At 47.5% G+C, this 12,679-nt stretch overlaps 1 protein-coding gene across 2 annotated transcripts in view; it reads right to left on the bottom strand.

Annotated features, from left to right (window-relative positions):
* The window catches only part of nkd2b (NKD inhibitor of WNT signaling pathway 2b), a 33,700-nt gene extending 21,528 nt beyond the window's left edge, over positions 1–12,172 (bottom strand). For both annotated transcript variants that reach the window (XM_056602913.1, XM_056602914.1), the window contains exons 1-3: positions 11,906–12,172; positions 11,759–11,785; positions 11,559–11,650 (exon numbers count right to left, since the gene is read on the bottom strand). In XM_056602913.1, the coding sequence (XP_056458888.1) occupies positions 11,559–11,650; positions 11,759–11,785; positions 11,906–11,930 (144 nt within the window). In that variant the 5' untranslated portion in view covers positions 11,931–12,172. The remainder of the gene's footprint in view (positions 1–11,558; positions 11,651–11,758; positions 11,786–11,905) is intronic.
* Between the last annotated feature and the right edge of the window lie 507 nt (positions 12,173–12,679).

The following is a 12,679-nucleotide window of genomic DNA, read 5'->3' as shown; positions in this document are numbered from 1 at the left end:
GGGGTTCTAGCTAGGTTCTATTGGCCCGGGGTGAAAGGAGACTTGGTCCGGTATTGTCAGTCCTGCCCTGAATGCCAGCGTATGGCCCGAGACCCTCGGTACGAAACCCCCTGATCCCCATGCCGATCATTGAAGTCCCGTTTGACCGTATAGCTCTTGACATTGTTGGCCCACTCCTGAAGACGAGCAGGGGACATATATTTTAGTAATTGTGGATTACGCCACCAGGTACCCCGAAGCCCTTTCCCCTCCGCGCCGCCACTACTAAGGCAGTAGCCCAGGAGCTAATGCTGCTGTTCAGTAGGGTGGGGATAGCCAGCGAAGTACTAACCGACCAGGGGTCCTGCTTCATGTCCCGTGTCATGAAACGGAGGCAGCAGAGGGAGGGAGCCTTCGCTACCCTTAGAGGGGCCCTCTGCTCCGAGCCCATCCTAATAACCCCTGACTTCTCTCTACCCCTTATAGTCCACACCGACGCATCCGAGGTGGGGCTGGGAGCGGTACTCTCCCAGGTTCGGGCGAGAGAAGAACACCCGGTGACATACATCAGCCGGAAGCTCCTACCCAACGAGAGGAACTACTCCACCGTGGAGAAGGAGGCCCTGGCCATCAAATGGGCCCTAGACAAACTGAGATACTACCTCCTGGGCCGGGAGTTCACCCTGGTGTCTGACCACGCACCACTGAAGTGGATGGCCGGTGCAAAGGACACAAACGCACGGGTGACGAGGTGGTTCCTGGCACTCCAGAACTATAGGTTCCAGGTGGACCACAGGCCGGGCAGGGAACATGCCAATGTCTGCCGAGACGCATGCCTATGGGCGGTCGAAGACAACCAGGGGCGTAAACCAGTGGTGGAGGAGTGTGGCAACCCGTCCCCAACCCCTCAGCTGGACGGCCCAGGGGAGAGGTTGTGGAGGGCGTGTACCGCCCATACCCAGCAGGCGGAGCCAAAGGACGTCCCTCCCGGCACACTTATCAGAGAGATAGGAAACACCTGGGGCGGGGAACGAGGGACCTCTTAACAAACGCTTTACCCATACTCCAAGCAGAGTTGGAGCTGGGAGCAACAGGAGTAACCCCGAACCAGGGACGGACATCCCGACGGAAGGTGAACCGAGCCGCTCCCGACAGGCCCCAAGGAGGACGCACCCCGGCCAAGGCCCGATAGCCTTGAAGTGGAAACCGACGGGATCGACCCCCCTGCTCCCCAAGAGAACCGAACATTGTCCCCTCTTTTCCCAGGCTCCCGGAGTCAGCGTATTCTTTCACGTTTTCCCCACGTGGGGGTGTTTTGAGTTATCCCGAATAAATGCCCTCCCAGGCTTTGAACCAGCCGTGAAGTGTGGTGATTCCTTATACCTCTGAGACATTCCTGGGCCCGGGTTGCCACAATATCTATATCATATAATATATATTATCAATTATCAAAAGCTGTGTGCGCCTCCAGACGATATTATGAATCTCAAACGACTGCGTCGGGTTCTCAGACGTCTCTGGTTCTTCCACGTCCACATCAATCTGAAGTAGAATGAACCACGACATGGAGGAGAAAGGGATTGTTGCCCGCGATTGCCTTCCGCCTCGGCAGCGGGCAGCACTTAGGCACCACTGCCTCCTGCAGCGGGCAGCGCCGAGGTGGTGGTCCTTCGGCAGCGGGCAGTGGGGCTCAAGCGGGAGACAATCGCGGGCAACAATCCCTTTCGCCTCCATGTCGTGGTTCATGTACTTCAGGGAGTCAGAAACCAAAGCTCCTTTCCCCCAATTCCTTCTCAACCATGGCTGAGATAACCCCCACTACGAGTCTCTCGGAAATAACAGAGAGGCCGACGTGTTATGCCCCATAACACCAATAGCAGAACGGTTATCAAAATAACCAACGTCTCTGGTACTTCCACTTCCACATCAATCTGAAGTAGACTGAACCATGCGCTGCCAGCTGCCAGCTGCCGGCAGCCCGCTACCGGCTGCCCGCTACCCTCTGCCGGGCGGTGGTGCTTCGCGATAATGTGGTGCTTTGCGGTGGTGGTGCCTCGCGGCAGCGGGCAGCAGGCAGCGGGACTCCGGCGGGAGAAAATCGCGGGCAGTGTTGGTAATAACGCGGTTTAAAAGAACGGCGTTACGTAACGCCGTTATTTTTCAGTAACGGAGTAATCTAGCTAATTACTATTTCCGTCGTTACAACGCCGTTACCGTGACTGTACGAAAAATGCAGTGCGTTACTATGAATTGATTGAAACTGCGTAATACGAACGCACCCCTGGCTCCTTACACAAACTGCTAGTGAGGAGACCGGGTGGGTTAACAACGAGATAAGCGATTATGATTGGCTAAGGCAGAGTCATGTTTCATGGTAGCCAATCTGAGCCAGTGTTTTTACACACAATCCAGGACAGGCGCGCCACACGCACATGCAAACGCACACACCAAACAGATTCGATGAAGCAGCAGAAATGGCGAGTCAAGAGCAATCCGATGAAAAGTTGGCATTTTCTGTAGTATGCGGCAGATGTTCCAAAGCCTTTGCAACAAAGCAAATTGAAATCCAGGCCCCATCCACACTAACCCGGGTAAATGTAAAAATGCACATCCGCAATGAAAATGATCTCCGTCCACACTATCGTTTTCATATCGTTTTTGGAATGTTTTGCATTCACGTTCCACACTGATATTATTTGATAAACAGTTGTTTGTTCATGACAGTTATCATGGTTACGTAACTCCACCACGCCTCTCTATTTCGATTACAGGTGCGCGATCAGATGATATTTACAGTTAATCAGCTGGTTAAGCGCTCGCCTCCGGCGTTGGAGCAACAAATATGTTTCAGCCAATATGTTGAGTTGTTTCTGGAGATAAATTAGTACATTGTACAGAGATATCCTCATTTGCATTTCACCTGCCATTTTTTTGATGAGCGTCTCGGTCTTGAGTGCAAGCTTGTGGCAGTGTCATGGCAACCGAACGTCATCGTTTCAGAAAGCCTCCGTCTACCCTGTCCACACTACAACGCGAACCCAGCGTTTTCACATTTATCCACCCCAGCGATCGTTTTCGAAAAGCATTGTTTTCAGTGTCAGAATTCTCAGGCCCCGTTTACACGAAGGGAAAACGTAGATATTTCCACACAATTTGGCCTCTCATTTACACGAAAACGCTGTTTTTATCACAGAAAACGATAATTTCTAAAAACTCCGGCCAGAGTGGAGATTTCTGAAAAAGCCGGTTATGCGTTGTCGTGTCAACGGGGAGAAACAGGGTTTTAGGTTCTGAAGCGTCACATTATGCGCCAGGAAATGCTTAACGTCATATGAGCGCCCTATGTTTACAGTTTGTTTGTTACAGGAAGACGCTCGTGTTATTCGTTGTTGTTGATTCTGAGGATTCTGATTGGCTTGCATGGCTTTATCCTTCTTCCTACACTGCCGCCCTTAGGTTTGGCATAGTTATAATGGCGCTCGACGGCGTATTTATGCGTTTTGATGTAAACGACAACTTTTTTGAAAACGATGTTGTGTGCACAATGTTATTTTTGAAAAAGGAGGGGGGGAAATATTCGTTGCTATAAATACTCCGCTACGTATAAACGTGGCCTCAGTTTTAGTGTGGACGGAAGGACTAAACAGATAAATATTGCTGCGTTTGTAGATTTACCCGGGTTAGTGTGGACGAGGCCTCAGTTGGAAGCATATCAGGGGATTGAATGGGCAGTTACACCATTTAACACATTCAGGCCAAGTGAAAACTGCTCAGAAAAATGTAATTCTTTCACATATAGCAACTTTCTTTTTTTTACAGTAACGCAAATAGTTACTTTCCCTGGTAACTAGTTACTTTTATTATAGAGTAATTCAGTTACTAACTCAGTTACTTTTTGGAACAAGTAGTGAGTAACTATAACTAACTACTTTTTTTAAGTAAAGTTCCCAACACTGATCGCGGTTAACAATCCCTTTCTCCTCCATGTCGCAGTTCATGTACTTCAAGGAGTCAAAACCAAAGTTCCTTTCCCCTCATTGTGGAAATACCAGAGACGTCAAAGAACCGGTGTGTTATGCGCCATAACACCAACAGCAGAATGGTTATCCAAATAACAAAGAAGTGTACAACACAAGCGTTAAAGTTAGTGTAATCACACACACACACACACACGTGGTGCTCGAACGGGCGTAGCACATTGTCTCATTGGCAGGCCAAATTCTTTTGGAGGGCAAGACAGAGAAACGGGAGGTAATTTGACCCCTTATGACGACATATGGGGCCACATTCTAAATCGGCGCGCCTGAGTTTCGAATTTTTTCAAAGGCAAGCAGGATACCTATTGCTCGTTTTACACAGAACGCAAATTGTAGCCACTGGGGGACGATAGGCAGGCTAGGGGAACCCATATTAATGTTAGAAAATCTCATAAAGTGAGATTTTCATACCATGGGACCTTTAAATAGCCTAAAACTGCAGAAAGAACTGCCTTTTTGACCTTAAAGTTTTTTCCTTATTTTTTTCATATTTGAATGAATGCTGCGGCCATTAACACTAACAGTTAAATGTCTCTACAAAAAAACGATCTGCCATTTCAGTTGGCGAACAGTGAGACATTTTAGAGTTTAGCCCCAGAATAGCGCTAACAGAATAAAGACTAAGAAGTTAATGTAAAATTGCAACGTCGACATGAAACAATTTCAAGTTCAACAACATCAAGTTGCTTGTTAATGTATGAAAATAAACAGTGACATAGTTGGCAGCAGACGGGTTGCTTTTACAACGTTCATACAAGACTCTCCCCCTGAAAGGCCGACAGTCACGGGAGGGGAAGGAACCTCAAGCAGCACCGCTGTTTATTTTAAAATGGAGTCGGAAGTAAACGTGTTACATTGCACACAGGACCAGATTAGCCTTTGAAGTGGATGGACTCAGAAAATAAATGGGGATGGGGGGTGGGGCAGGGCAGGGGGTGGGGTGTGGAGGGTGATGGATTTGCCTTCTGAGGAACACGAACAGTGGCCTCTTTGAGAACTCCTCAAACATCTCTCCCACCCGTCTTGTCACATACAAAGAAAGCATAAAAGACATCAGGGCCAAGTATGTCCGTACGAGACCAGCGAGGACCTGACAGCCAATTCAGCAACCGCCACAACGGGAAGTATATATACGGGCTGAGACCAAGACTCCCACCGAGACATGAACAATCTGCACATCACAATCAACACACCACGACAATGAACTGATTAAACAGAGCTGTTTGCTGTTGTAATGAGGGGAGCAGGTCTGTGAACAGAGCTGGCAGCCATCTCCTGTCTGAGAGTAATGTGATGTGAAGAAAAAGAAGGCCAGTCCTAAACTGTCTGCAGAGCCCCAGCTCCAAGCTTTGAAGCTGCTAGTGTGTTTCAACAGCTAACCACTTTCAGATGGGACCGGGGCTTTTTATGAGCTGAATAACAGCGATACCTTCACATGTGCAGGCTAGGGGTCTAAAAGTGGGGGAGTCTATACCAAAGGCAGAGGGAGACGATGGCTGGGGGGCGGGGGGAGGGCACTGCTCTGAAAGTGCCCTCTATTTATAACAGCGGTTTAGAGACGACTCAGACGAGTCAACGTGAAATGTCCTCCAGGGCGAGCCCTTCCACCATTAAGAGGACCAGACCTCAAGGCTGTCATGATTGGTCCATTTCTTTTCCTTTCATTAAGGATTCGTTACCAGAGTTTGCTGAATAAAAGTATAACGTGAGTGTGGAAATGAGCTAATAAGGTAATAAAAAAGGGCAAATCCATTTCATGTTGTCTTTCAGCAGCATGCTAAATGTAACAAAAACGTCCAGTAGTTTTCTGTCTCCCTCACTTGGCTATTGGAGATGTGGTTTCTTCTGTGAGAACACAGGAAACCAGAGTTTGGTGTGTGTGTGTGTGTGTGCGTGCGTGCGTGCGTGCGTGCGTGCGTGCGTGCGTGCGTGCGTGCGTGCGTGCGTGCGTGCGTGCGTGCGTGCGTCCGTGCGTGCGTGCGTGCGTGCGTGCGTGCGTGCGTGCGTGCGTGCGTGCGTGCGTGCGTGCGTGCGTGCGTGTGTGTGTGCATGCGTGCAGGTGTGCATGTGTGTGTGTGTGTGTGTGTGTGTATGGCTCGACTTCAAACCTAGCAGGGCACCAGGGTTTGGAATGTGGAGCACGGATGAAGTTTCTGCAGCCTTCAGCATGGAGGCTGCAGACAAGACCAGCAGCATGGGGGAACCTTGCATAATGAGAGATGGACAATACTGTAGCCCAGGATATGCTGCAGTAACACTGCAATATTTACATTGAGGGGATTTTGCAGACGCTTTTATCCAAAGTGACTTACAACCAATCATGCACACATTCACCGCAATGTCAACCATGCAAGGCAACAGCCAGCTCGTCAGAAGCAGTCAGGGTGAGTCGTCTCGCTCAGGGACACCTCGACACTCAAGGGGATCGAACTAGCAAAATTCTGGTTACTAATCAACTCAACCCGCCCTACCTCCTGAGCTACTGGCTTGTGTTTCAAGGGTACCACAAACCAACGAGGAGTTGTCCACACCAGTGTCAGATGAGTCGGTTTAACCTCTGACCTGCAGGAAGACAGTCTCTAGTTTCCCAAGCATTGTTATGGAAGGCAAACAAACTATTCAATAGAGTCCAAAGACAACTCCTCTGATAAACAGAATACTCTATACACTACCTAACCCTCATTTTCTTTTGAGAACAAAAATCCCATGAGTCAAGTGTGTTGTCTTTAGTTTATCGCCTGAAATCATAACAAACATTAGACACCAGTTCCAATCGAACAGGGTCCTCGTCAAACATAGCTACAAAGACCCCCTTAAAATAACAATAATACCAATAACAAACCCATCATATAATATTCCCCCCTAGTTGCTATACGGCTAGCAAAATGAAGTCCACTTTGAGAGAAGAACTAAAGCCTTCTGCGAGAGAACAGGGATTTATGTGGAAACATACCTTACACTAAAATGTAATAACCTTTGAGTCTCCCGGTGTTTTACTTGGCTGAGAGAAGCATAAGATCAAACAGAGACTTGGATCCAGCATGCTTAGCCAAAAATGTCAGAGCTTAGCACTGGGCTCCAACCCCAGGTATTTTCCTTCGTCCTGCAGAGAGAGAGAGAGAGAGAAAAAGTGCGAGAGAGAGAGAGCGCTGGGAGACAGGGACGTGAACCCTCCCCAGGGTAGACCCTTTCTGTCTCTCAGCCACGAGAACCAATGCAGGCTCCAGGGTTTCTTCACAGGACCCTGCAACGAGGAAGTAAGGTCCGTCTGCTTGGAGAAGAGCGGGTCTCATGTGGGCCAGCGACAAAGAGAGAGCGAGAGAGGAGGACATTTTCACTTGTAAGATTGTAGCACCCGGTTTGGCGGTGCAATGGCGGCCATGCAGCCTGTCATACATCCAATGAAGCCAGTCAACATGTGAAATCTTGTAAACAGAAATGACATATAGGTGTCTTTATGCAGCTGTGAGAAGTGTTGAGTTACTTAAAAGAGCTGATGATAAAAGACAAATAAATCCAAAGGCAACAAAGCCTTTCTCCAAGATGAAGCCATTCAGGGTTTGATTTTCATGCCTGCATCTCAACTCATACAAGTCTCTCCCTGGGTGCATACGCACACCGAAATAAATAGTAGAGAGACAGACGGACGGACGGATAGAGAAGTGACCTCCATAGTTGACTTCTGGGTAACACTTGGTGAAGTCTTGTAGCCACCCTGGAGCCTCCATTGGTTCTGGCAGCTGAGAGACAGAAAGGGTGTACCCTGGGGAGGGTTCACATCCCTTTCTCCCAGCAGGATGAGGAGAGAGTCGCCGGCCTTTCCCTCTCTGACAAGGCTCGCACCGAAGACATTCACACTTTGAGAGGCTTTTTAGAGCCAGCATCGAGAGAGAGAGAGAGAGAGAGAGAGAGAGAGAGAGAGAGAGAGAGAGAGAGAGAGAGAGAGAGAGAGAGAGAGAGAGAGGGTTGGGGGGAGAGAGAGAGAGAGAGAGAGAGAGAGAGAGAGAGAGGGTTGGGGGGAGAGAGAGAGAGAGAGAGAGAGAGAGAGAGAGAGAGAGAGAGAGAGAGAGAGAGAGAGAGAGAGAGAGAGAGAGAGAGAGAGAGAGAGAGAGAGAGAGAGAGAGAGAGAGAGAGAGAGAGAGAGAGGGTTGGGGAGAGAGAGAGAGAGAGAGAGAGAGAGAGAGAGAGAGAGAGAGAGAGAGAGAGAGAGAGAGAGAGAGAGGAGGAGAGAGAGAGCATTACTGGCTTAATCAACCATATTGCAGAGGCTCTCCTGTGACCCACTCTACCACCTTTCCAGGATCCTCTCCTCTCCAACACAACCTCCAGAGGAGAAGAAACACCAGCAACCCTTGTCCATCTTCCCCACCCCCTTCCTTTCCCCCCTCAGCCCCTCTCCCCTGCTCCCCTTGCTCCAGGACTCTGCTTTACAAACCAGGAACAGATGTGAGCCAGGGCCGTGCTGAAAGACCCCGCTGTTCTGGACACCAGCCACATGCTTTTAATTCAGAGATGAAGGCCCACAGCTCGCCTTCTTGTGAAGCCAATTTAAAGGGGGAAAAATGAAGGAAGGAGAAGGAGAAATGGCAAGGATAAAAATAAACAAACTCTCCCAATGCCTTTAAATCTGTTCAGAACCCAATCCATACAAAGCCCACCTTTTAGCAGCCACACTCTGGGCACTCAAACTACTGTGCACAAAGGTTCTCTGAGAGTTGGATGTGAGGGAAGGTCACTGTGGACTAGACAAGGAAACTACAAGGTTCTGAAACAACCTTCTGACACTTTGAGAGAAACACTTCACACACTGACCAATCCAGACTCCAAGTGGGTCTTCCTGCTGGGCTCTTTATGTAATCACAATTTTAACAATCCGAGGCACAACCTCATTTACACACGAAGAGCCGAAGCGGTTCTGTCTCACAAACAAATCAACATATATATTGTTAGAGAAAACAGACTACAGATGAAGAGAAGAGTCCAATTGAGTTAGTTATCTAAAACAAATAAGATATAGTGTATGAACCTTCACAAAGCACCTCTGAGCAGTGAAACACAAAAATGGAATTAACCTACAGACTACACCTTTCTGTTTTAATTGATGTATTCATCATCCAAAGTAAAGCTCAACTTTTCTATTCTTACCTCCCTACTTTTCTATCGTGGTGTTTGGCAGAGAAAGTGATCTTGCCTCTAGTGATTCCGCAGCAGGACACCAGGTGCATGGATAGGTAATGCTTGTTCTCGCGAACACCTGCGATTAAGTGTCAGAATCTTGCAGACTTTTGAAGTGAGGCCTGGGCATCTTTCTCCGAGACTGCAGAAGCACAGGAAAGGAATATCAACTAACAAACTGGGGGGTTTTAGGAACAGCATTTATTGAATCACGTTAAGATGTTGAATTCTAAATCTTTTACCAAGACTGTAACATTCACTAAACTATAAAATAGTCCCGTGAGCATTGGATCCATTTCCTCCTCCTCCTCTTCTTTTTCTCTTGTCAACCCATCCCCCAGGATACAGGGATGGAAGGCCGAGGGGAGGAGGGGGGTTTGGTTGTGGAGGGGTGGGAGGCTCCTCTGTTATCAGGGGCCTTTTATAACTCCCAGCTCGACTCTTTGAAGTCCCCACCAGACAGCTCAGGAATCCCACTCCCCCATTTGACAATGAGGAGGGGGGCGGCTCGAGCAAAACAAAGTTTGTATGTATGTGTGAGTGTGTGTGTTTCCCAGCCCCCCCCCCCCCCCCCCCGAACCGCCAAGCCCAATATGAGATCAGTTATAAGCACATTTAAGTTCCATGGCTGAGGGGTTGGAAGAGTCTATAGGAGTCTATAGGAGAGCCACCACCAGAGTAAAGCTAAATGTCTCATTGGGTTCCCCTATAACCTGATAGCTTCCTCTTATGTGGCCTCTTGATCGAGAGACTCTCATCATGTTGTTTAATACTTTCTCTTTGCTTTGTTCTTAGTCTGCCCAGCTTGGTCACATTACTTGGAAAAAACAAGCTATTATGTTTACAGCCACAGGTCTGCAGTCCTGTAGTACTTTACTCAGACCTGTCCTTCGAATTGACTAATTCTGTCAACGTTGTTATTGCAGCTGGATTAGTCAGAAACCCAACACCCAGGCTGTAGTAAAGAGATTGAATATGATTTAAAACAAATTAAGTGTCTGATTATTGCAAATGATATGGTCGTAAAACAAAGAAAGGAATCTGTTTTGGAAGTGATTATAACTCCTTTGTATCTGAGGTGCTCTGAGCTGCCAACAGACCATACCATTTATATGCCAGAGAACAACTATGACTTGTTTGTAAATCAAAAAGATAAAAACCTACGCAAATATAACCATAATATAATGCATTTCATTACAATTTTTCCCAGCTCTAATTCAAGTAAATATAGTGTTTTTTAATTCATCGGCAGACATTACTTTCAGATTGAACAGAAAGGCGATCTTCTCCATGGTGTGACTCTGAATAGGAAGCAGACTGTAAGACTATTCCCAGTGCTCTGGTTGATACGACCAGAGAGACACACACAGTAAGCCAAGGGTTGGTGTTTGATAACTCTGAGAGAGTAAGGGACCAACACACTTGTAAAACCCCTGCTAACAACTCAGCATCAGCCCCTGGGGAGGGAACTCACCAACACCTCACAAGTAAAGGGAGGTTCTCCTTTCATTTACCACAAATTGATCATTAAAGACGAAAGGGGGCTGTGGCTCTTTGATAACCCCCCCACACACACACACACACACACACACACCTCCTCATCACAACCGTGTATATGTGGCCTCAGTGTGTGAACAGGGGATGCTCTACTGTCGCCCTCTGCAGAACGACAGGCTTGGGTAGGTTGCATGCTTGGAGCAGCACTGAGAACACAATTCATTGAAAATCAGTCTGAGCCTTTAGTCAGGGCGCCAGCAGCCACAAGACCAACGTTATATCCCACAGTCTGAGACTCTCCATCAAGCCTCAAGATTTAATAAAACTTTGTGTGTGCATGTGTGTGTGTGCTTTTTGATGTTTATATACTATTCTTCAAAGAAAATAAGCCACACACTGTTGTGCTGGTGCCAGATGAGCAGACAGAACAGCAACCAACGATTTGAGACAGCAGCAGGTCATTTTACAAGCTTGTTAGAATACAATGTATTCCTGTAAGTCAAAGGCTATATCACACACACACACACACACACACACACACACACACACACACACACACACACACACACACACACACACACACACACACACACACACACACACACACACACACACACACACACACACACACACACACACGCAGTATTTTACTATATGGTCCCAAATAAGTAGTCGTCGTTTGTAACTCGTTTGAAAACACAAACAAGTGCATAAAAGCATTGCAAATCCAAGTCGATTTGAGCAAAGATGTTTGGCAAATGTCTACTTAAAATAACCTTGCATAAAAGCAGGTTTAGTTTGATGACAGCAGTGATATTATAACGATATTTTTGCATTTTGAAAAGGGTATTGAGCGTCTTAAATAAATACCTGAATGTTTTTCAGCTTGTGATCCGATGGACTATAACTTCCACATTCCTCCATCCCTCTCCTGAGGAAAGCATTGACAACAAAACTGTCTCCTAAAAATGAAAAAAATAATTGTGTAGATTTGAAACATCCAAATAGCACGCGGTTTTTGCCAGTCGTTGTAACAGTCTAATGTTTTTTATAGATGTGACAGATCTCACCTTCAGGATTCTCCCTCCTCTTAGACACTGTAGGTCCAGTTCCATTGACCGTCGTAGACAGAGGCCAGTCGTTAGTTTTTGATATAATTAAAACTACTTCAAATCACTGGTATCCAAAACGCTCAATCCATACTTCGCACTACTTACCATGTTTAGAATGAAGTTTCCCCATCCTTAAATCCCTTACTCAAACGAAGGTTCTTCGGCTAATCCGATCGAACAGTTACTGCCTCAACATTGTCACATTGTGTTTAATTGGCAAAAACAAAATCCAACTTCAACTAAATTCAGCCAACAAAACCGGAGAATCATTCAAACGGATCCGTTGTCATTTGCAGAGGGCAGGATACGATCGTAAACCGGGGAGACATGAGACCGGCGATGGTTGGTGTTGCCGCTGCTTCCCAAGCTCCTCCAGCAGCCAACTGAGGGCGGAGAGCAACGAGCAGCCTCCTCTTGAGCAGGATGCTGTTGAGATGTAGACCGCCAGATGGCGCTGTTACTCATTGGACGCCCCTGGGTGCTCGACACGGGGGCGTCCCGTCCAGACATGGCCAAGTGCCCCTGACTGCAGCCCGCAGATCGAGGAGGAGCTAAATGTGGGCGGGGTTAAACGTTTAACCCCGCCCACATTTAAGGAAAATTCCGCGCAGCATCATGGACTCAGACGGAAATACGTTCTCCCGCTTTCTGCAGAAAGCGGGAGAACGTATTTCCGTCTGAGTCCCTGATACTTTTCTGCCTAGAGGTAAGTTGCGTCTCTCTGTTCGTGTACATTATACACGAACAGTAAGTCATCGTGCTGTGTGCTGTGCTGTGCTGTGCTGTATTGATGTTTGAGAATGTGCTGCCGGATCTCCGCCACCAGATGGCGCCCGAGAGGGTAAAACCATGGGTTAAACGTTTAGACCCACCCAGATT

The sequence above is a fragment of the Gadus chalcogrammus genome, chromosome 11 (genome assembly GCF_026213295.1).
Source record: "Gadus chalcogrammus isolate NIFS_2021 chromosome 11, NIFS_Gcha_1.0, whole genome shotgun sequence".
Taxonomy (NCBI): Eukaryota; Metazoa; Chordata; class Actinopteri; order Gadiformes; family Gadidae; genus Gadus; species Gadus chalcogrammus.
The sequence above is the reverse complement of the archived record's forward strand: the minus strand, read 5'-3'. Positions and strand labels throughout refer to the sequence as shown.